The sequence below is a fragment of the Ambystoma mexicanum genome, chromosome 10, assembly GCF_040938575.1.
Source record: "Ambystoma mexicanum isolate Mex_15411 chromosome 10, UKY_AmexF1_1, whole genome shotgun sequence".
NCBI lineage: Eukaryota > Metazoa > Chordata > Amphibia > Caudata > Ambystomatidae > Ambystoma > Ambystoma mexicanum.
In genome coordinates, this window is record NC_090932.1 from 1,187,660,279 (window position 1) to 1,187,685,308 (window position 25,030).

Below are 25,030 nucleotides of genomic sequence, written 5' to 3' on the forward strand. Positions count from 1 at the left end.
AGGGATATTTAGGGTATGGGTGACTGGTGGGAGTGGGTCGCTGTGTAATGGTTCAAAGTGCACTTTTGACAAGAACATGCCTGCATGTATTGTTCAAGTGTAAAAGCATGAAGTGGTACAGCCTCTGGTTGTCTTCTGGTTGGACTTGTGTTGGTCAGTGGCTGTTTCCAGTCTGTGACCTGACACTTGGCAGGCACTAGATGTCTGCGCTTTGGGGTTTAGGCCTCTTCGAGATGCTCTGTTGACAGTTTATCCAGAGTGATGTACAATAGTCCAGGTTGTTGTGTTGGACGTCCGCTTACATTCACAGTAATTTGATAATATGGGCCTATACACACTGATATTAATGCAACACATGGTGATCCATTATTGAATGCAATGTATATCATATTACAGTGATATCATAACCATATTTTTGTTAGTGTACTGAGGAACAATGCTATGTGATGCCACGTCCTGTTTTGCCACTTCCCGCAATGTCACTTTGAACGTGGTCCATTCACATCACTTCCTGTGATGTCACTTGGGGGTGCGGTCAAATGACAACGCTTCTGGTGATGTCATCAGGGGTCCAAGGGTCATGTCATATCACTTCCGCTAACCCGGCATTTTGGTGAAATTACATCCCTGGCTGGCAATTTCCTTATCTCATTTGTTTCCTTCCTGCATGTGTGCTCACTGATTGTGTGCATAGGCTATGTCAGGTCTGGTAACTTCCTCATGCATTGTGGAGTTCCTGCAGGGATCTGCCCTATCTCACATGTTGTTTAACTTCTACATGAAACCCCTGGGAGATCTGGTGTGCAGGTCTACATGTGAGGTACACCAGTATGCCAGTGACAGCCAGATTTATCTTACAGTGTCTTCTCCAGTAGACATCCTCTTCCAGCTGGTCTGCCTTAGTGTTATTGAATATTGTTTGTCCTCCTTTTCCTTAGAGCTTAATCCCACAAAAAACTATTTCCTTTGGTTTCTTCTCCCTTTTTTTCTTTCACACTTTTCAAGAGTACCGTATTCCTCTCTGTTCTTCTGAAATCACTCCCACCCTGATGAACTCTGTGAAGTCTCTTGATTTCATTCTTGTTCTAATCTAAATCTCAGGTTTCATATCTCCCGTTTACCTCACACCCATATTTTCACTTGACTATTCTTGGGAATATTAAATCATTTTTACCTACATGTTCACTTTTGTGCACATTTCTAGATCTGTTGCATTTCCTACAAGCCAGTAGTTTTGGGCGAATCTGCAAATCTTGCTGCTAAATTTTTCATTTCTGGTGGGCAGGGACCCACAAGTAGTCATGATATGCTGAAATTAACTATCCCTCACTTCAAGCATGCCTGGTATTTTCTAAAAGCCTTCTCTGCAGCTGCACCCCTTGCCTGGACTTGCCGCCTTCCTACCTTCCATCTTCTCCTTTCTATATTGGCTTTTAGTAAGAGCTTAAAGCACATCTATTTTTATTTGCCTGCCATTAAAAGTCTGTGTTATTTCTACTTTTAAAACGTTTATCTTTTTTATGGAGTGACTTTTGTACTGCATGTGGAGCTGAATTGTAGAGCAGGCTCAGCTCTATACATTTTACAAGTAAATAGTAGTAATACATCTACCCGCAGCATCAGTAGTAGAAATACTGCTGCTTTTAGAAGTGTTCCTGGTGCTCCTTCTATTACTAAAGGTGTTAATAGTGTTGCTGCTACTACTACTACTACTGCTTCTACTGCTACTACTAGTATTGGTAGTAGTTCTTCCACCAGCACTACTGCGACTGCTAGTATTGACCGGGCAGGATTAGGAGGTAATTAAACGTGTTGGTCTTTGCTACTATAATGGAGCTGCACTTCCCCTTCTCCTGTTGTGTCACTTACTACTTAAGGGCTTTAAAGCAGCTCACAAAATGGAGTATTACTGCAGCAAGAACAATGCTTACAAAAACCTTGTTGTCAGAAACCCTTTGTACAATCTCATATGGCTCCCTTCGATATACAATTTAGAAATCGCAAGCGAGCCACTCAACTGACTGTGCAAGCTATTGAGGCTTCACCTGATTGGAGGACCAACGTAATAAGTAGAAGAGAGAAACAGTCCCTCAAAAATTGGTTCAAGTCTTATAAAATCCAGAAATATCATAGACAGAACCAATCTGTAATGCACACATTAATTACCCTGAACTCCAAGAGAATATGGAGGTTATTGAATGGTGTGGACAATCACCAGAGATTTACCCAGACAAATGGCATCCTGGAACCAGAATGGGCAGCATTTTATGCTAATCTTTTTTGTAAAGGTAAAGAGTGTGGGAGATTTTCAATTAATGAGCAGATGGCTTCCTGGAAAATGAATTTTGATCATGACACTCTGAAAGTAGCCCTGACAAAGGTAAAGAATTCTAGGGCATGTGGCCAGGATGGACTCTTTAACATGATTTTGAAGAGTAACACCAAATTATGGTCGCAGATTCTTGGGTGCCTCCTCTCTCAAATTACTTGTGATCTGGAGCTAACAGAGTCATGGGCTGTTGCCATTATTGTACCCACATATAAAACTTCTGATCAGGCGTCCCTTTCCAATTTTAGGCCGATACCTTTAATCATTCCATCCTCCAAGGTTTAAGCAAGTTTTATTTGGAAAGATTTAGTTAAATGGACTGAGGAGGCCCACAGGCAAAGCATTTTCCAGAATGGTTTTAGAAAGAGTTTGGGAACCTCAAATGGAGTTATCTTATCACTTTTACAGACAAATGTCAACTTAAATAGTCAAAAACCTTTATATGTAGCAAGCTTTGATATGTCCTCCACCTTTGATGAGGTTGATAGCGGCTGTTTGTGGCAGAAATCAATAAAATGGGGTAGAGAAGCAGGTTGGCTAACCAGGTTTATCTTATTTCATTCAAATAAAAAGCTTAGAGTGAGACTTAAGTCAGTCGGACTCTTATCAAGCCAAGTGTTGATACTGGATTAAGACAGAGGTGTGTTTTCGCACCAATGTTATTGAATTTATGTTTTAGACTTACCTCTAGTATTTTCTCAAGCCTCTCTCATTCCTTCAAGGACAGGGTGCCTGGAAGTGGGCAGGTTTGCCTACGTAGACAACATCATATTAATGGATGTTAATTCAATTGGACTACAGAGAAGGCTTGAGTTAATGTCGGGTTTTATTAGTGAAAATAGTTTATTGACTAACCCTGAAAAATCCTGTATTATGTGTTATGACCCGCCCACAAAAATCAAAGAGGTGTGTTTGGTCTACCAATGGTAAGACTATTCCACAAGTACAAAGTTTTGTTTATTTGGGTTTGCTTTTTGCCCCTAAAAGGCACTTGTTCCTTGTGAAAAGTCCTCTTGATGATAAAGTAGACACCTTTATTGCACAAACGAGAGTGATTCAGTGGAAGTTCGGTTTTTAATCCCTATTACATGCTATTCAAATTTACAAGGCCAAAGTGACTCCAGCCATGTTGTATGGTTGTGACCTAATTTCCCCTTCTATCAGAAAACGGCTGGATATTTATGAAGGGAAAATCTGGCATAATGTTTTGAACCTTCCATTTGTTTGTTACGATTGGAGCAATTCAATTGGAATTAGGTCTCACGTCTTGGTGAGTCCTCTATGAATAGAATAATTATCATACATTCCATGAAGAGGATGCCTCAAATGTGCTTTCCAAATTAAGTGATTCCCTCAGACTAAAATTGGGCAAGGATCTGTTAGAGTTCTTGCGAGATAGTGAACAATATCTTAGCAAGATTGAGATGTCGCCTGAGAGGGACCTCTCTGTGGTAAAGAAAGAATTGCAATCTTTAGATAGAATTGAAACCCTGTGTCATCTGAAAAAACAAAGACTATAAAGGGTATATGTTCAGAGTCTGGAAGTGTCTCTTTTAACGTATTGCTCACAATCTTACATAGTCAAGGCATCATCTTGTTTATTTAAATCAAGTCTGTTGAGGTTTAGACTGGACTGCTATCCTACCCTAGAGGTAATAGGCCTTCAACTTGGATTGGAACTGAACAAATGGTTCTGCCAGCTCTGGAAACTAGAAAACACAGAATCCCTGCATTCGCTCGATTTTAAAATGGCATGTTTTATTTCCGAGGAGAATGTCTACTCAAAGATTGATGTGCACCTTATACTTGTCATACTCTACTGCTCTTTTAGCTTTCTTAACTGAGATCATTGTGCTCCATGTGTCCCTTGCCAAAGATATTTTGAGCCTGAATGAGGATTGAGCTGGGACTCCTACAGTCTACAGTCACTGCCTGCTGCTCTCTGACAGCTGCCCTCTGACTGTACTGTGTGAATGTAGCATGCTGTGGTGCCCTGGCCTGGCTGGCTCGCTGGTCCCAAAAGTTAACTAGTGAGGCCGGCACAGTCAGAGAGAGTAGGTGAGGTGGTGGTGGGTGCTTGTGGTGAGTGTGAGCCATGTGTGAGATGAGGAAGGCTAGCGTGCGTGCGTAGTGAGGTGAATCAGACTGAGTGACTTCACTGTGTGACCATCAACGTCCGTGAGGTGAGCAACACACTGAGGGTGACTGAGTTGAGTAGTAGTGCACTGAATTCACTAGTTGGTGTAGTAGGGAGGCATGTAGCCCCAGTATTCCCCACACACAATAGACCAAGAGGAAATTCTGCAGACCCTCCTGAGGGAACATAGAGGTCTGCTATTGTGAGCCACATGTATAGTAATGCATGGTGCACGGCACTAACGCAGTGCCGCTACTTCATTGACCAGTATGTTGGTGCTAAAGGGCACCAGTGAGTGCAGATATTATATCCTCCTCCTTAGAGAAAAGGCATGGTTTCATATTTAATTGAGCTAGACGCGGCGCAGTGTGGCTTAGTTCTGCCAGGAAACAACGTTGGGGAGATGGCAGATTTCAGTCAACCACAAGCCTGAGACATGATGAACTAGAATAAGTGGCAACATGTGCATTTTGCAACCTCCCACATGGCCAATATTGTGGTTCTACTCCATCTGTAAGGGTGCCCCGGATAATCTAATCCGGCGGCTCCACTCCAGTTGCTATGGAACAAAATTGCTAAGATTGTTACCAATGCACTTTACAGGACCCATGCTACCCAAATCATGTGCCACCTTCACTGGCTCCCACTAGCAGCTAGAATTAAATTTAAGGTTGCCACTGTTGTCTTCAAATTTGTACAAGGTATCGCCCGCTGCCCCCAATTGCCTAGTCTGCATAATGCGGAATAAACCCTCTACATACAACAACTGCTTCCGTCAATGATGATGCTTACTATTCCCCTGATGTTTAATCTGCAGTCGGCACAGTGATGCCAAGGTCTAGAACTGATATTGCTGGAGGTTGTTTATTTGTTTATTTCTCTCATAATGACACCAAAGTTCCCTGCCAGGCCGATACCTCACAGAATCACTTACAAAACTGCATTTTTAGATTTGTATGTGGTTCAGCACTAAGGTGCTCAGCTCAAGGCATTATAACCTGCATGCACAATTCAGTTGAGTAGCTAAACTGGCAGTGGACAAACCAGACCTTCGTTTTAATCCTGGCTGACTCACTTTAATCAATGGTGTGATCTTGGACAAATCCTTTTTGGCTCATGATTTCCTGAAAACCCTCCATGGTTGCCTTAACATTTGTCTGTGTTTCTGAAGTGCGTAGTCAAAAGGGCTGGTGCAACTTAAAGTGCCCCATGACGACTAGCAGGGAATGTTACCACACATTTCTTTAAGAAAGGCACTCCTCTTTAAATATCTTCCCTCTGGCATTGTAAGGCCAGGCTTGTTTGCTGCGTCTGGCACTCATTTTAGCCTTAGTTGTAAAAAAGAGTGTCTGTTATCTACTGCCTCAATCTCACAGGCATTGTGCAGCATGTGCTCCTCTGTGCGAATGCCACCTCACAGAATGACTGACATACCAGCTACATTTCCATCAGGAGTTGTTAGTTCAGTCTTGTGTTTTTACGTGCATTCTTAACTGATAGTCTTAGATTTCTCCATTCTAAAAACAGGCCTACTACTCCCAGAATGCATTGCAAAGAAAAAAACAGGGCTATGCTACTATCTTCCAAATGGAATGGACCATATATTCATGGATGGACTGAGGTACGCAATACCACTGGGCAGACACACACATTGGCACGAGTGGTGAGATGTGCCCCTTTCAATTTCTGTACTCTATGCCTTCTGACCGTGTCGGATTTCCTCATTGTCCCTTTCCAAGATTAAAGTAGCAGCCACCTCCACCATTTCGTATGGCAAAATCATCACGAAACTTTTTTCTAGCACATGTGTTTAATTAGGGAAGTCTTTTAACTTATCCCACGAAAGACTGAGATTTGCTTGGACAACAGGAAGATTCTTTCCAGACTATTTGTGCTGTAGAATTATGTTAAATTGTGACAGCGCGGGAGACAGCCTGATTTTGTTGGGGACTCCAACGATTTGTGGGAGACTTGGTTGGCAGGTCTGCTGTCAGCAGGTGCTAAAGCCTGGTGGCACCGGTATCCTGATCTGGAATCAACTTCTGCATTCTCTTTGGGCAGAAGCTGAGTTTCCAGGCTGTAAAAAGCTTTTTTAAATTTTCTTTCGTTCTGGGCATATATTGATCTCAGTGTTTCTCACTCTATTGGTTGTTCATGCACTGTTTTCCTTTCCAGCAGCACCAGTTTGTCACCGGCTGGTTGACAGTGATTTATTGCCTTATGGTTATAGCCTCTATGCACACTGATATTAATGCTACACATGATGATCCATTCTTGTATGAAATGTATATTATATTAAACTGATATTGTAACCATATTCTTCTTAGTGTACTAGAACAATTCTACGTGATGTCACTTCCTGTTTTGACAAGGGGTGAAAGGTTGTGTGCCATTTCTTCCCGTGATGTCACTTGGGGGCAGGACCAAATGACATCACTTCCTGTGATCAGAGGTCAAGGGTTGTGTGATGTCACTTCTGCCACCCCTGACATTTTTGTGAAATGACGTCCCTGTGATAGGCCTCAAGGCACAAACTGAAGTGGCTCACCTCCCTAGCTCGTCCTTTCTCAATCTTCTAACCTATTGAACGCTACTTGTCAGGGCACTATCCCCACATCATTACCTATCACTACCCTGCGTGACAAAAATGCAGGTTTGTTTTTTCTTTGTGTCATCTATTCACCCCCTTTTTCCTTGCCCTCTCCATACTAAAAGGTGAATAGCTATACTGAGCTGCTTTGACTCCTTAATGTAGGAACTTAAAATTGTGGAGTATCCCCCTTACCCTAGAATCTCCCCCTTGCCCACAGGAGTGCTGGTGGCAGGGTCATCTCTCCAGATAACTAACATAACAGAGTGTTTTTGGTGAATCGTTGACTCAACTGTCGATTTTAATCTGGATCAGACTGTCAACAGATTCCATTGGCCATAAAGGGCATACATGTATGTGAGTTCTGATTGGCTTTGCCTCTCACTGATTATTTCAGCCTCCATGCCGCCCTTCACATCCTTCTCCCCCGAAATTTGGAAAGCCAAACTACTTGGAACCTTTGCACACAATTTCCTCTATCCATAGTGCTTTAATCTATGGGCCCGTACCGCCCATATAAACTTAAATAAATACACGTGGGTTGTTTAGTTATTTGCTTAGATAGCACCTGATAAGAAAATCCAATGCTGTAGAAGAATAACCAAGAAAGAGAGAGACAGACAGAGAGAAAGAGTATGTCTGTGTAAAGAAAGAATCCTCATTATAACGAACAATGCATATGCCCTACTTCACTCTTAGGAATAGTTAGCACACAGGGTAAAGTTACCAGCCAATCAGGTAGCCAGGATCACAGGCTTCACAGTATGGTAAAGCATGCATCCCAATGCAGGCCATCAGCGTTTCCCCACATCACCAGTATTTGTTAGCCTGCTCCGACCACTCGTGCTGTCCCTATGCCCCCGCCTCATACACGCTCTCCATATCCCTCTGCCCCATCTCCATGGTAGCCCCTGAGCCTGCCCAGCACTTACCAGGCATTCTCAACCCTCAGCAGCCTGCCTTTGCCACACCGACACCATGGACATTGCACTCCATTTCTATGTATGTGGTGGAAATCTCGGTTTGGAGTTTTATTTAAAAAATTCAGCAGTCTGGGTCCATGCAAAGTTGAGTTCCACCCAAGTTGAATTCCAGCTCGCATGATCGATATAGAAATGGATATATGCACCTCAGAGGGCTACTTTACTGACTGGTAACGCCACAGGGCCTTCCTTGTGGGGGCTTCTACGTTACCAACCGGTATATCCCCCACCATCGGTTTGTAGTGCTGCATTAGCACCTAGGATGGAGTAATGAATCATTAAGGAGCCAAGAGGCAAAAAGTGCCTGTGTAGCCATGGATCCTGTTGGCTATCACAATTCCATGTGCCACATTAACTGCTGACTGAGTCCACAATCTCTCGCTGCACTTACCACACAACCCTCACTTCCTTTTTATCTGTGCCTGGCACATTTTGACCATCGCCTGTCTACATTGTCCACTGCATGGGCCCATACAATTCCCTCCTTGCCCATGCACTTCCGCTGAGTCCTCCCTTTTCCGCTTGTTCCACAGCATCAACACAAAAAAGGGACTTGTGCTGTGAGCCCACTGAACATTTCTTGCTTGGCCGCCATATCGCAATGGCTCCTTGTTCAATTTATTTCCTTTTGAAGACACAAATCACGGGTTTCCAGTAGCACCCAACCCAAAGGCCAGGTACTAATATTATTCCTGCCCTACCTCCCAAGACAACATTGGTGGTTATGAGTCTTTATCCGTCTGTATGTGCCCTTACTTCTTACTGGCCCAAAAGGTGGGTTCCAGGTTTATAACTACCATTAGTACCCGGCACGCGCGGCGCAACGGAATACAGCGTGGTGATTGGCTCATTTGCGAGCCATACCACACGGTATTCCCTTTTACGCCGTGCGTGCCGGGTACTCTGTTCCCGGCGAGAGGCGTGGCAGCCCCTCAACCAATGAGGAGGCTCGAAACGGGGCAATCCCCGCTTTGAGCCTCCCCATGGCTGGAGGCTTCCCTCGTTCCCCGCTGGGGACTCAGGTAAGACTTTTTTTTTAGTTTCCCCTTTCCTACTCCCTCCTCCCACCCAACCCCACTTACCTTCTATCCCGCAGTCTCCACCGGGGGACGATGGAAACCTCCAGCCGTGTGGAGACTCGGAGCGGGGCCATCCCTGCTCCAAGCCTCCACCCGGCTGGAGGCTTCCATCGTCCCCTGCCGCAGACCGCGGTACGTTTTTTTTTTTCTTCTTTTCTCGGGAGCGGACGTGCTGGGAACACAGTGCTCCCAGCGCGCCCGCTCCCGATGGCCACCATGGAAAGGGAAATAGGACTACGTTTTCCCTTTCCCGGTGGGCATTTTTCTTTAAATTTTTTTTTTTCTGTTCCGAAACATGTTCGAAACAGAAAAAAAAGCAATTAGTACCCCGGTATAACGGGCCGGGGAACTAATGGCAATAAGCCCCTCTACTGCGGGCCAATACCGCACGCGGTAATGCCCCTGGGCTCTGTAACTACGGCCCCGGGGGCATTACCTGGGGCGGTATTGGCCCGCTGTCTCATGGCTTATTGCCACAGTATTACCCAAAAGCTCAATTAATACATCCATTTCGTGAATTGCAATTAAATAAGCAGTGCACCAAAATGTGCCCTTCGCCCTACTGATGAACCCATTTCATATGCAAACTCACATCTTCTTCCCACAGCACTTTGATGAGGGGCAATGAGCCAGGTCTTACCTTTTAGGTCCATCCATTTCTGTTCACTGAAGCTGATCACCTCCTGGTTAACCAGGACCTCCAAATCCTCTTTTTGAACTGTGCTGGAGGCACTTCGAACTTCAACCACATCAGATCCGCTCTCCTGCATGGCCACAGAGGAGATGCCATTGACCTTTGCTGCTGCCCGAACCGATCTCTTCCGAGTGAAAAGCGCTGAGTGTTCAGTTTCTGTACGAAAATAAAAATGTCAGGTGCAGTCTGGGACAGAGATAGATACTTTTAACATGGTCAATATGCTGCATTAATCAAACTTGAGCCCCTCTCAAAGATCAAGACAATGGTCATTGATCTGAACTTGTGGCTGGTCACTGAAGTCATTTCGTTTCATAAAGCTTGTGCTTAAAATACTCTCTCTACAAGCCACATTGCCTTTTCAACAATACTCTGTGTTTTGCAGTTTTGTAAATGGTTATTTATAACGCGCTTAATACCCAGAGCTTTCTAAGCACAGACCCAGATATCGAACCTGGGTTGCTCTGCGTCGTCTAGCCTGTTCCCCTGAGCTATCCTCCCGAGACAATAATATAGGTTGCAATGGAGAGTTGCTATGTGTGGTAGATGGAAACACACTGAGATGTAAGTGTGGTTCCCAGAAAATGGGTTCCAACTGCTCCACCTGAACATGAAACCAATGAAGCTGCTCATTGAGCCAGCCAATGCCCACTTCTACTATCAATGAAGACGGGAGACAGACTACACAACCTTTCTACCTATTGCAGATGCTGGGCATTCAAACAAACCACAATCTCATTGTGCCGGGGGCTTCAATCCGGTCCTATTATTTAATGCAAGCGAAAGCAGCAGTCAATCAAGGATTGCAAACAGCAGAGGGTGGGGCCTTGCCCAGGCTAACTGGTAATTGCATCCATTGCTTCAAAATAAAACACACAGGTGCGGTCAAGTGACTAGTTTTGTTTTATTTAACTTGTGATTTAGTTTACATGGAACCTTTCGCACTGAGTTTCAATGTGCTACAATTACAGAATACAAGATAAAACAGTCAAAGCACAACAATCCTTTCAAATATAACAAGAACCTTATCCATAGTTACTACAATTCATTTTATATAAAACTGAAAGATGCGAATAAGACAATTAACATACAATGATATATAGACATGTATACAATTCAGTTACTTAGTATTTAAATATTATTTAAATTAAGTTAATTCTATTTAGAGATCTTATCCTCGCAATTGGCATAGCAACTACATTTACAGATATCAGACGCTGCCAAAAGCTGCCCGTATTTAACCAATCATTGTTATGCACACACGTATTGAACATTTGCCATCTTAGATTATTCCCAGAATGGTATTCAGTCACCAGCCGGAAAAGCTACTCTGTTATATTCTGTGTTTCACAATGTGAGCAGAGCTTTTTAACTCTTTGTTCCTAATAGTTCACCTGCTGTCAGCACGTTGATCCTAAAATGCAGGAGCTGAGTACGCCAATAGGCATTTTGGACATTCACCATATATTTTGGAGTTGTTCCACAGCATCTAATGTCCCAAAAAAGGTGGTTGTACAATTTGTACTTTAAGACTGCCTTCCTCGTATCGCTCCAGTCTTTTCTGAAAAGGCATCTTTTAACCTCATGCAGACTGGATATTACCACTGTTGCCGATAATTAAAGATTTGTTAAAATATTGTTGCATTTAGTGACAAAAGCAGCCCATGGGCCTTTTTTCTGCTTTTCTATTTGAAGACTAAAGTCTATGAAGAAATGGTTCTTGAAAGGAGTAAGAAAGTTTCTGTAAAATTGTAACATTTTCCATTGATGCAACCCCATCAGTGAAGTCAGTCCCAATGTGTGCATGATGACTGATGAAGGGACCCAGTTGAGTAATTTTAATACTTTTCTCCATATTTGTCCCTCTCTTTTATTGAGATCTCTACCACCCATTATATGGTTTATTTCATATCCATACATGCGGGAAGGAATTACTTTTCCTTTATAAAAATCGATTAATGGACGGACGGAAAATCTCCCATAGTGGTAATTGATCTGCTTCCTCTGCAAACTAAATCTACTCGCCTTTCCCACCAGTTCTGTGAGTTAAGCATCTTTTGATGGCCTGGCCCTCAATCGGAGGCCTAAGTATGTCAAGCTCTTTAATCCTTGTTTACTGAAAATTCTCTGTTGTCCACTGACAACCGTATTTCTTTGCAGTGTTTCTTGTAAATCTTAAGATTTTTGTTTTTCGTGGAACTAAGCCTAAATTCAATGGTAAATTCAAGAAAGGAGTTAATAAAGCATTGCAACTCTATCTGGGTGTGATCAAAGAGGATCACGTCATCCGCATAGACCAACCAACTGATTTTAAGGGGACTTATGCGTGGTGCTATAAATGCTGATCTATGACAGGGTTTCCCCCATGTCAGGGACATATAAATTGAATCAGAAGGGAGCCAAGACAGATCCTCGACAAACACCTTCATAGGCAGAATGTCATTTGATAAAAGCTCCCTCCTGATTCAACCTTACTCTTATTCTGGTGACAAACACCTTCATAGGCAGAATGTCATTTGATAAAAGCTCCCTCCTGATTCAACCTTACTCTTATTCTGGTGACAAACACCTTCATAGGCAGAATGTTATTTGATAAAAGCTCCCTCCTGATTCAACCTTACTCTTATTCTGGTGACAAACACCTTCATAGGCAGAATGTAATTTGATAAAAGCTCCCTCCTGATTCACCCTCACTCTTATTCTGGTATCCAAGTGGATGTGTATCAATATATTCACTTTGCCCTCCTTAATATCCCAAATTCTAAGCGTGCACAGAAGTTTCTCGCAGTTGACCATGTCAAAGGCCAAAGACGGGTCAGTACAAACTTCAGAAATCGGAGGCGCATCTTTTAACATGGTTGATTGCATTAAAGCATCTATTATGAATCCATTTAATGTAATAATCACTCCTTTTTTTAAAGTCCTTCTGTTTTTTTGTTAGCTGTCCTGTAGATGTGGCCCAATCTTCCGGGTCTCTAAGAACCAGTGAGGTGAATAGTTTACTTTCCGCATCTAAAAGTGCATTGGCCCTATAATTTGAATGCTTTTCTTTATTTCCGTCTTATAAATGGGGATAATATTTGATAATTTCCAGCATTCTGGAATTTTCTTTTTTAAGAGGATTTCACTCGACATTATAGACAATATAGATGGCCAAATGCATGGGATACTTTTAAAAACAAAATTAATAAATCCATTCAGACCAGGAGTTCTTGATTTAGATGCCTTTGTTATTAGTAGGCTAATGTCTTCAACGTCAAAGGGCAAGTCCAGTTCGCCCTTGACCGAAATGTTGTGAACTGTTCCAAGGGAACCCTAAATACATCATTATAATATTCTTCCCAGATGTGTAATAATATAGGACGGTCAGGTGACTTTTAATAATCCTAACTCGAACAATTTCGACAAAGGGAAATCACCTTTGTAGAAATAAATTGTTGATCATCCCAACGGGAGCCGAAGAACCTCATAAAAAAAGAAACCACAGAGAACAAAGAGAGTGAGGAGGAGTTCCACTGAAACCAGTGAGACAGGTATAGACACGTGATCTGGGAATAGAGGTCATGACACTGAATACGGCATTCAAAAAATGAATGTGAACGGAGGATGGATGGAGAGAGGATGAAGGAAATAAACACAGCTGCCAAATGCTGCCAGGAAACAGAACCAGTGTCAGGGTCCTTGAATGAGATGTTGGTGCAAGAAGCCAGGTGCATGGAAGACACTGAGTCGGTGAGGAGGTCAGAGAGTGATATGTATGTAGCAGGCATCCGAGTCAGTGAAGGAACCATATTATGAATGTTAGCCAGTAGGAAGATGTTGTCATGCAAAACTGCCATGGAAGGAGGTCAGCACACAGCACACCACACTACTCAAAGGGCCATGAGAAAGCAGCTAGGAGGGGAAAGACATGGCAGAGCAGTTGGTGATACAGTCAGTTAAGTAACTGGAGGTGGGGGAAATAGAAGATGGCTCAGGGGAGCGTCAGGAGAGGGCAGTATGGGGAAAATAGGTATTCGGAGGGGCTCTTAAAACAACAGGAGCTGCAGCGAAAAACATGTGGCAGACAGACCTGAAGAGTTTCATGGAATGACCTGTGGAATGCCGCCAGCATTGTGGGAGGCCATTGTTATGCAAATGAGTTTCGGTCTTAGATCCAAAGGAATTGGTGAGATTACTGCATGCAGGACGTGTGTGGTGGTCACCAGATGTTGAGAGATGAAGGAGTCATTGAGGACTCCCAACAGTGCAAAGATTGGCCCAGGCACGAAGGTGTTGAAGGAACAGAACCAGTGAGAAGATATGTGAACAAGAAACATGTCCGAGGAACCAGATGCTGGGAGAGCATGGACTAATTGTGGAGAACCGACAATGAGAAACACTTACAAGTCATCAGATGTGGCTAAGGAAGGGAGATGAAAAGAGGCTTCAAGATTCCTAAGTCCTGGGAGAAACATCAGAAGTTGAGAGAAAGACGTCAACAGGTGAAATGCTGAATCCTGGGAAAAGAAGTAAAATGCCACAGTACAAACAAAGTGAGAGGCGAAAGTGAAATACCACATTCTGGGAGAAATAGTACAAACTCAGAGTACAACCAAAGTGAAAAAGGAAACCAAGTGGAAGACCGAATTCTGGGAGAAGTAGTACAATCCCATACTGTACCCACAGTGAAAGAAGAAAACCAAGGGAAATGCTGAATTATGGGGGATGGCAGACTATATCCAGGAGTGTAATCAAACAACCAAGCGAAAAAATGACGCCTTGGAAATGGGATTCAATCCCACTGTATAACCAAACTGAAATAAGAAAACCAAGTGAAACATTGCATTCAGGGATACACAGTAAAATCCTAAATCTTAAAAAAAATAACAAGAAAGCAGGAGAAATGCTGCCTTCTAGAAAACTATGTAAATTGCCACAACACCACCAAAGTGAGAGAAGGAAACCAAGGAGAATGTTGCATTCTGGGAGATGGAATATGATCCGAGAGCAGAACCAAAGAGAATGAGAGAAGTAAAACAAGAGACATGCTGCATTCTGGGCGAATTAGTATAATCTCAAAGTGAAAACAAAGTGACTGATGGAAAGCCGTGAAATCATACAATTTGGGAAACAAAATGTAAGCCCAGAATGTAACCAGAGTAAGAGACTGAGAATCATAGGAAGGTCTCATGGAGGGGATACAAACCGAGGAGACACTGAGTAAATATCGCCAACCTACTTTTAAAAATAAACCTTTAAAAATAATGCTGTGTTCCATAAACGTTCTGTGAAAGTGGCACACAAGATAAAAGCCCCAGATCCACACACACATGCACACTCATATACTCACTCACTTACTCAATAACAAAATCAATATCCTGCAACAGAGTTGGATCATTTGCTATCATTTGCTAAAAGTGTGGAAGCCCCTCTGCTTGGAATGGTCAAGTCCAAACCGCGTATTCTATGGGATGGTGCCCACTCAGGGGGTGGGGGGCTGCACTCACATTCTAGTTCCCTGAGACACGCCAGAGGAGAACCATTAATTGCAATTGTGGAAAAGTCCCCTGCCTTGGGGTCAAGGTTGTGGTGGGTAAGACAAGCCGGAGCTGACACGGGTTATGCCCTGCTGAGTACACCACACACCAATTATTTGGCAGGGGCGCATCACAGGGCAAAAGATCATGTTCCTCGCCAATTTACGGTGAGCTTCGAGCATGTATAGCTGCTCTAAAACATGAGCACTTTGTTTGTACAACTGCACCCAGAAGGTACCCCATGAAGGCCGGCAGTGGAGAAGTGGCAGAACTATGTTCTCTGCTGGGCTGCGCCCGCTCCCCACAAACCCAAGCATCACGCCCCTCCCACGTGCAATGCAAACCCCAAAGCAAACAAACGCACCTGTTGTTTAAGGGATGAATGTTCAGTGCATTGCACCAAAGTACCACTTTCAACTTCTGCCTACACTTTATTATAAAACTAAACCATACCAGAACGGTTTAAAAAAGAAATAAAAGTAACAGTAAAACTTTTTTTTAAAGTAGAGAAGCACCGCTCCCAACCGCTCCCACCCACTTCGACCCGACCACTGCTTATTGGTTCCCCCCACCTCCTACGGCAAGTTCTACATATACAACCCCAAACTCTGTCCTGGATACAGAAAGACGGCTGGGGAGGATGAGGCCCTGCCCACAAAGACAGAGATCTGTTTCCATTCCCCGTGTTGGACCGGAGTTACACATTAATGCCTGTCTTCACAACTTTTTCCCCAGTCCGGGAATGTACCTTTTTTTTCAGGTAGAGCTGGGTAAAGAATGTGACTCACATTTCAGCTTGCTCCATTAACTCCACCTGACAAAAACAATGCATTAACGCCAGTTTAATATTTAAGGCTGGAGTTAATGCATTGTTTTCCTATGGAATGCACCTGCTTTTACCTACCTGTAAGAGAAGGTAGATTTCATAGGGGTCTACTGTAAATGCCTCCTTCAATCGTTAATTGCGGGAGGTGTTAAAACTGCTTTGTATGGCGAAGTGGAAAACAAATGTGTTCACCTTGGCCTGCCAGCCTTAACACTTTCCTTTCACACTTTGTTATGTATATTTTTAGTTTTGGCTATTAGGTGGTGCTGAAAGCGTTACCTATAAAGCCGGACTATTGTCATTAAAATAAGAGCTTTAACATAAGAGCTTGAAACAGGGGCATTGTATGCAGGTTTGGTGTAATGCTTGTCAATGCAGGTTGGGAAATGAGAATGGATACATGGTAGTTTGACTAATTGAAATGTATAGGAATTTCCTACCATTCCCACCAATTTCCCGTCCAGCCACACCTCCTTTTGCACTATTTGGCTCAATTTCTACTGCATGATGGATTTGTCAGCCATTTTTACTTCCAAAATGGCGGCCACCATCTGTTAATGTTATTAAAAGATTATTTGACTTGATTGATGCTTTAAAAAATATTTACTGCATCTTTTGAGTTATGTTACATATTTTTATGTATTCGGTTTTCAAAATAAAGAATTTACTGTTAAAGATACATGTTTGGTAAAATGACTTTCAAATTGTCCATGGACTTGCTTGTGAGCATGGGTGTCTAGTGTGTTCTGCTTTAGGACCTGATTAGATATCCAGTAATTGATATCAGTGTGATCTCCAGTCTGCGTTTGCCAATAAAGCAGCGAATGGATATTATTATTGTGGAACGCATAAGGAAACAGAAGATTGATGGTGGTCCCAAGGAGATCTTTCTAGCACTACTGGAAGAAATATGTTTTTCAATAAGTGTGAATGATGTATTTGTAGAAAAATATAATTGAAAGTGCAATACGGTATTCAAAGCAAATTGAATGTATTTGCTGTAAAAAAAAAAATATGAATCTGTTCTTCAGTGAAAGACCATTTTTATTATTATTATTATGTATGTTTTCTGTATTTGCTATTCCAAGATGACCACCGGCTAGGGTGGTTGCGGCCGTCAATGTTATGGTGTCGCTGTTGCAATCCTGGACTGCGTTACGTGAAACATCTTTTCTACTCTTTTCTACTTCGACTCCACACTCTCCTTCTCTCCTCACATATCTGACGTCTCTAAGAAGTCACACTACCAGCTGCACCTCCTCAGAGGTATTCTTCCCTTCCTCTCTTTCCCCCAGAAGCTCACTGTCTCCTGAGCCCTGGTTCTCTCGAAGCTGGACTACTGTAACAGCCTCTATCTTAATCTGTCTGCCTCCACTCTCTGCCCTCTGCAACTCATCCAGAACGGAACTGCGAGACTTGTCCTTGGCCTCAAGCCCAGGGAACGTATCTCTCCAGGACTGAAATCCCTACATTGGCTCCCAGTGGCTGCGAGGATTAAGTTTAAAACCCTCTGCATTGTCCACAAGGCCTTCTGGGGCCTGGGGCCTAAATACCTTCAACTCTCTCTTCCTAAATATCTTCCTTCCCGAGCCCTTCGCTCATCCGTCTCCAACTCCCTCAGGGTCAGCCGCTTCTCAAAGCAACAAGCTGGGGGTAGATCTCTCTCCGCGGCAGGGGCCTCCATCTGGAACAGCCTTCCTGCCTCCCTGAAATTTGAGGAGAACCATCTCCGGTTCCGGAAGCACCTCAAAACCTTCCTCTTTGCTTCTGCTTTCTCTGTCCCTCTCCCCTGCTAAATTCTTCATTGAAATTGCACTGAATCTGCAACTGGCCCACTCTCACCGACCTCGGTCCTGGGCCCAGTCACTCTCCACTTGCACTGCCTCCCTGGCAACCCCTGCACTGCAGGACTGTCTCTGTATCCCTACAGCCCCCCCTTCCCAGCACTTCTGCACTTACCTTGCACTTGCCACCAGCTGGCCCCATTTATTTATTTATTTTATATTTTTTATTTTTTTTATTCTACTTACTTGTACTGCATTTCCCCCCTCCCCTTCCCCTTGCACTTTTCCCTTCACCTACCCCTGCACTTGCGCGGTCTGAATGATACCTGGCCTAGTAGGATCGTTGTCTGTCTTCCCCTTGTTCCCCCCTCCCTGCCTCGTCACGCCTTGAAACACCTGTGTATAGGCGCGTTACAAATGCCATATCATATCATATCATACCAGTGTTTTGAAGTATATACTAATTGTTCCTTAGGTGACGTCGTTTCGCAATAACGTGTGAACTTCAGGGCAGTGCAAAATAGCTGTGTGTGCCTCCTCCCCCTTATGTGGGTGTTTGTTCCGTTTTGGGCTTGTTTCTACAGATGTTGGTGCTTGTTTCAGAGTCAGCACTGCCAGCCGCCTGTCAGTGACAGTGAACAGGAGGTTACGAGCAGAGGGGACCACGCCCTACTGAGAGGACACCCTAGGTATAGTGCAGATCACCTGCAAGCTTCCCCAGCCATGGGGCCACTGGCGCTATGCTACGGGGCACTGTGCAGTGAGGGATCAAGGAGCACCCACCCCCGAAGGATTGCTAGATCAGTGGTGGACTAGGACCCCCAGGACAGATCTTTTTTTATCTAATTTGTCAAATACTGCCTCCAAAAGTTTTACCAGAGCAAACGTTATTATTGGCTTTTGCCCTCCATAAAGCGTTTCCCACCACATTCCGCGCCCAGCCCAACCTTTTCAAAATGTTTGTTGTATAGATGTATCGTCTTTAGTTCTTTTAGGTTGGAGCAGAATAGAGTTAGGTTTTGTAGGGATTCACTCCTCGCCCGGCACAGGCAGCATTTCTCATCTGTTTGTTTATTTCCATATCATATCAAAGTGGTTTTGTGGTTTTCGAATGGAGCACATTTAGCCTGAATCGCAAGGATAGGTCACGTCGTTTGTCATTTGAGAACATTTTCAAATATCCAGGGACAACATTTAGTTCACCCTAATTATGTTTGGGTAAGGAATGAGTTGAAAAGTGTGGTTCCGAGGTCCATTTCGAACTAAGCAGTTAGCATGTATTAAGGTAAGTGTTATTGTGCAATTTAGAGTTTTGAGGTGCATTACCCCTTCCAACTTGAAACTCAAACAGTCTTTTGTGTTGCCAGACCCATTTATGTTGAGAAATCCAACATGTGACCTGGAGGTGTATATTTGAAGGACTCCTTCCCCATCTTTTTCAAGAGAGAAATAGATATCTTCCTCAAAAGAGAGGCAACCAGTCTCCTTGATCTAGGGTGAGGATTACATTCATGTCTATGGATTTATCTTTTGTTGAATTGGTGGAGAAAGTTAGTAATTGCTTGCCATGGTTTATATTGAAGTCAGGTCTTGGAAATTGGTTTTAAGTATTGGTCTAGTAGAAGTGAACTCTCCATGCCACTATATAGGTGTTTAACAAGAATTGTAACTGATAAGTAACTTGAAGACATTTAGTGCTACTCAAGTATTTTATTAAATGTATACTTGTTGCACCCTATTGGTGATTAGGGATGGCTAGGTTTAGTAATTAAACCCAAAATGCCCATTTAGTAATGTGTTTATGTTTGTATGTACCCTTAGATATAGGAACTGCGATTATAGAGGAACGAAAAAAAGACCCACAGACAGCACAAGACACATTTCTGCCCCTGAAGAATGTCCAGTTATTTACAACATCAAGGACAGAAACTTATATGAGTTGGGCTATTTTGACACAGTAGGAAGCAAGAGAAATTAAGTTGCTACTGTGTTTGTTTCAAGCATTTGTGAACTTGATTTTGTGAGGTGGAATAATTCTTTTTATCATTGTATACTGATATGTTATTGTATATGTGTTTTTGTAATGTTTTTTTATACTTGTGCTGTGAAGAAGTTAATGAATTAAAATATGACATTTTAGGAAATGTTGTACATGTTATAAATTATACTATACGCAGCCCACATTTGCTAAGTGGTTGCTTATAGTTTCTTGATATCTGAGGGTTAACATGTTGTGTTATTGATTATGTATGTGTCCCTTCTTTTGGTTAAATAGATACAAAACATCGTCTGATGATGAACTGATGCAGTCCAGAGTTGACTTTTTCGACTTTATGTTTCATGAAAGGGGCCTGTCTCCCAACCCAAGGAAAGTCAGAGCTATCATAGATGTGGCCCCTCCAAGATCCCCCATTGAAGTAAGAAGCTTCCTGTGGATGGTGAATGTCTGTGGCCAGTTCAGCCTGTTCTGGCCACACTGATGAAGCACTTGCAAGTTCTCACAAAGAAGGACTAGGACTGGTGGTGTAGAGAGCGGAGCATTATGCATTTCACACCACAAAGACAGCGCTCATTGCTGACACATCCATGGCCTATTTCGACCCAGCAAACACTACAGAGCTTGCTGTGTATGTCAGTCCATTGTGTCTAGGTGCTGTTCTACTCCAGGTTAGCGGCCAAGGGAACAGGTGGCAAAGCATTGGCAAACACAGAACGCTGCTACTCCCAGATCGAGAGGGAGGCTTTGGCAGCCCTACGGGCAGCAGACACTTTCACATGTACATCTACAGTCATACAGTGACCCTCTTCACAGACCACAAGCTGCTTATTTCCATCATGGTGGGGTCGGCACCTTGCCCACCCATTAGGCATGAGCGCTGAGCGCAGGCTTGAGCGCTGGCTGCTGCAACTCCAAAAGTACTGTGTCACACTGCTTTTCAGAGCGGGGTAGACAGCCCGCCTGACTACCTGTCGCAGAACCCCACGGGGCAGGATAGGGGTACAGATGTAGATGACGAGGACACCAGGGTGTTCATCGCCATGATCACTAGGATGGCCATCCAGAAATCGACGTCCCTTGCTGACAATGTGCAAAGAAGCCGGCATTCAGCATCTGGTAGCTCAACTTCCAGCCTCTAGAAGGTGAAAGTGGAGCTCTCAATAGATCATGAAGGTGTACTTCTAGTTGTCCCCTCGAATTGCAAGAACAAGTTCTAGGCTGGTTCATGTAGGACACCAGGGTGCCAGTAAAACCAAAGCATGTCTCTGTGGATCTGGAGGCCAAGGTGGATGATGCCCACAGCCGCTTCGTATGGTGCCAGGGTGCCAGACCACTGGCCAGAGAACCCCCTATTGCCTCTTTACAGAGAGGCAATAGGGGTTTTTCTGGCCGGTGCCACAGTGCTGTGGCAAGCTGTCAGTCTGGATTCCGGCACACTTCTACATTCGAGACATTTCGTTGTCGTCCTGGATGAGTTCTCGTGCTATACGGTGGTGCGCTTCACTAATCCACAGCAACAGAGGTGTTCATCCCAATCTTAGAAGAGCTGTTTCTAGCCCAGGCAATCCTGGAGTGAGACAGGTCAGACATTGGGCCGCCATTCCAGTGCAATGAGTTTGTGCGGTTCTTGCAGCTTTATGGACTAGCGCACTAGTGTATAACACCCCATTGGCTACGGGGGAATGTGGAGCGTTTCTTGAGGATGACCAATAAGGTGTTCCACTTTGCTGCGGATAAGGCACAGCAACTGGAGCAAGCCCTGATGTCATTTCTCATGGCTTACTGGACAATGCCAGGAGTCGCGCCTTAGGAGGCATTCCTGGGGTGCAAAGTACAGTCCCTCATGCCGAGCATGAGTGAAGGAGCCTCGCAATACCCAATACTGTGAGGATAAAGGAAGCCCATGGAAGGGCCAATGACAGGGATATGAACTGCTGAAGACTGGAGCAGCACACCATGGATGTCAGAGGTATGGTGGCAACCCAAACTCATCACCCAAGGCATAAGCTGTGTTTACCTCATGACACAGAAGCTTGGACGGTTGCCAGCAAGCAATGGCTCATGGTTACGGTGTTGAGAGGTCAGGAGTCACTCACCAGGAACTGTAGCTGATTTCCAATCCTTGTACTGAGTCTGTGCAATTGAGACCTCCAGCCCACCCTACTCCCAAGTCAGACATGCATTCCCAGGCACCTTCAGATGAGGGTGAACATCAGTGGGAGGAAACTGACAGGGGTGCTCAGGATCAGGGGCTTCCCGAGGTGTTGCTGCCCTGATACCTGAAGTGATGTGACCATAGAACTGCAGGCAGGCTCCGGGATGATGTACTGGAGTAACAGTGGGAGGTGTATTTCCAGAAGGAGCTGTTTTTCTAACTGCTTGTGATGTTTTAGTTATTTTGTGGCAGAATGGGATGTTGTGACATCACCTGTTGAATAAAAGGCGACCACGCCCATGCACGGGCATAATTCCTGAAGAGTAACCCCTGGTGTCTGATCTCTTTTTGTGGAGGGTGTCGACACTGACCAGCAACCCTCCTAACAGTGCCGGATAGCCTATCTCTGATTTTCTAGGAGCCATTTTTGATGGAAATATTTAAAAGGGTTAATCACTAGATAATTACCCACCTGCCTGCAGTTGGAAATCTATTAAATTCAATTTACAAAATGTTGTCTTTTAAATGTACTATGATTTGTGTTACAGGTCTCAGTGGCACAATGTATATTGCCTCTTATGAAAATAGGCACTGATTGCTATTTAGCATGGGTGGTGCCAGGCAGGGGATTCGCAGGTAGGTGAAAGTCAGGTCAGACTGGTAGGTGACATCTTAGGAGAATAGTGATGTCAGTGCAATGATAGATGATGAGGTGAGTCCCACAGACTAAGACCTGAGACCAGATGCTTTATGACTGGCTGAGGTGAATGGCTGTAATGGTGCCGCTCCTCCATAATGATTGGCATGCCACACACACACATTTAACCTTGTGTTCTTTGCCCATCCGTAGAAATATGGCATCCTCGAGTCGCGGAACCTGGAGTTCTGGAAGTGAGTAGAATTACTTCCACAAGGCTGCAATGAGAGGTTCAAAGGGTGTAACTAATGGGCGATATGTGGGTAAAATTGAATACGAAGTGACCCAAGCAAATCAATATATGGAGTTTTGGCAGACAAGCGGCTGACAGCATTGTATTGTCAGTGGAAAGGCCCTTATATGCTGCTTCCGCTATGGTTCAGGAATACCAGAGGCACATAGAATTTCTGCATTCATCTCCTTTTATGGGATGTATGCGTATTTTCATGCAACTTGCATAAATCAAAGGAATCAAGATCTCTTTCAACCCCTTACGTGTCTCATCCAAACCAGATAATAGTGCCCGTTTAAGAAATAGAAAAATATTACTCTGGGAGACAGGGAAGAATAACATGGATGGGCTAGGCCAGGAATTATGGCAGGCAAGTGATAGGTTTGTAAAAAGTGCAAACAAAGACAGAAATAAACCTACACTACATTTAAGAGAGATGACGCAGTCCGATTATATAGTTAAGCAAAAAGAGTATGATTGAAGTTTTCTTGCAGTATTTTCGCCATACTCAGTGGAAGTGTATAGTTACAATCAAACAGAGTAATGCAAACCTAACAAAATCTCTTCCAGAAAGGTACAGTTAAAGAAAAATGTCTTCATTATGTTACATTCTATGTAAGTAATAGAAGGAGCCCCCTTTAGTCTCTTGTTAAATTTTGTTTCCTTTCTTAGTTCCGCGACTCTTTTGATATTACTTGATATAAACTTAATATAAATGTGATATAACAATGATATCAGAAATGTTTGATATCAATTTAATATCAAATTAATATGTTTATAGGAAGTGTTTTCTAAGTTATATTAGTTTTGATATAAGTGAATATAAATTGCATATACAACCTATATAAAGATGCATTTACATGGGTGGTTTTGTTTAAACAGTTGGCGCAAACACCCTGTATTCCAACGAGGTAAATATAAAGCCCATCTTGCTTTCTGCTGATGTGTATAGAATGCCACTCTGTGTTTCAGCACATTCCTAGGATTCCCCAGGGCTTGTTGTAGATATAAAACCCCCCTTGCAGTGTTCATTCACAGCTCTTTGGTGGGTGCCGCACACAAGATGCTGTAGACCCCTTAGAAACAATAGTTTAACTTTTGTACAGGCTCTGGGAAGCACACTTTACTTATAAAGTAAACTGCTATTTATTATTTACACTCTAAATCAAAGCCAGTTCCTATAGGACTGGAAAAAACATTTCTTTGATACCAACATTTTTGGGGATATTTGCATACAGAATGTAAATTAATATTTTGTGTAAAAAGTATAACTTTTATATACATTTCTATGCCAACAAATATTAATGTATACATGAATATATATTTCAGGAGTGAGTACAGTTTTAAGTGGCTTTACACTTTCATCCTGTCTAGCTCAAGCAGGGAGAAAGACGGGGAGGACTTCATATGTTGCAGTATTGTATTCATCATCTCCATTTGACAATGTAGATTGTGGCAACTTGTGGAGTAAACTTGAGAAATTTGGAATCCAGCATGGTAAAGTGAAGATGCTTCAGTTACTCCAGGTTGAAAACTGTTTAAAAATTAAATTAAATGCTGAGGCTCATATATCGAGAGATATACCAACAAACAAAGTAGTACAACAAGGTTCTGTGCTAGCCCTGATTCTTTTTAATTTATATATGTCAGATGTAAGGCACTGTACTAATGAGTGGAACATGTATTCTCCCAAATGTGGTCGTCTTAGTATTAACTGCATTGCATATGTGGACAAACTGCTTCTTTTGGACTTTACGCCTGCTGATTTACAGAGGGCTTTGGAAGGAGTTTCGAAGTACTTAAAGGTGAATTATACTAGAGATCAGGAACCCGATGACTTCTGTTATTTGGGCTTTCTGTTCTCCAACAAGAATTTATTTTAGAAAAAAAGAGATTAGAGGGAAAAAAAGGAATTTGAACCTCTATGATTACAATAATTCAAAGGTGGCTTTGTGTCTATTCACTAATACTCTTTATTTAATTCTTTAGGTTAAAGGTGACCCCAA

General features: G+C 43.2%; 1 protein-coding gene across 2 annotated transcripts in view; it reads right to left on the reverse strand.

The window, feature by feature from the left end:
• Positions 1 to 25,030, reverse strand: part of LOC138492163 (uncharacterized) — a 1,449,912-nt gene that overhangs the window by 868,036 nt on the left and 556,846 nt on the right. For both annotated transcript variants that reach the window (XM_069619172.1, XM_069619173.1), the window contains exon 10: positions 9,759 to 9,968. In XM_069619172.1, coding sequence (XP_069475273.1) covers positions 9,759 to 9,968 — 210 coding nt within the window. The remainder of the gene's footprint in view (positions 1 to 9,758; positions 9,969 to 25,030) is intronic.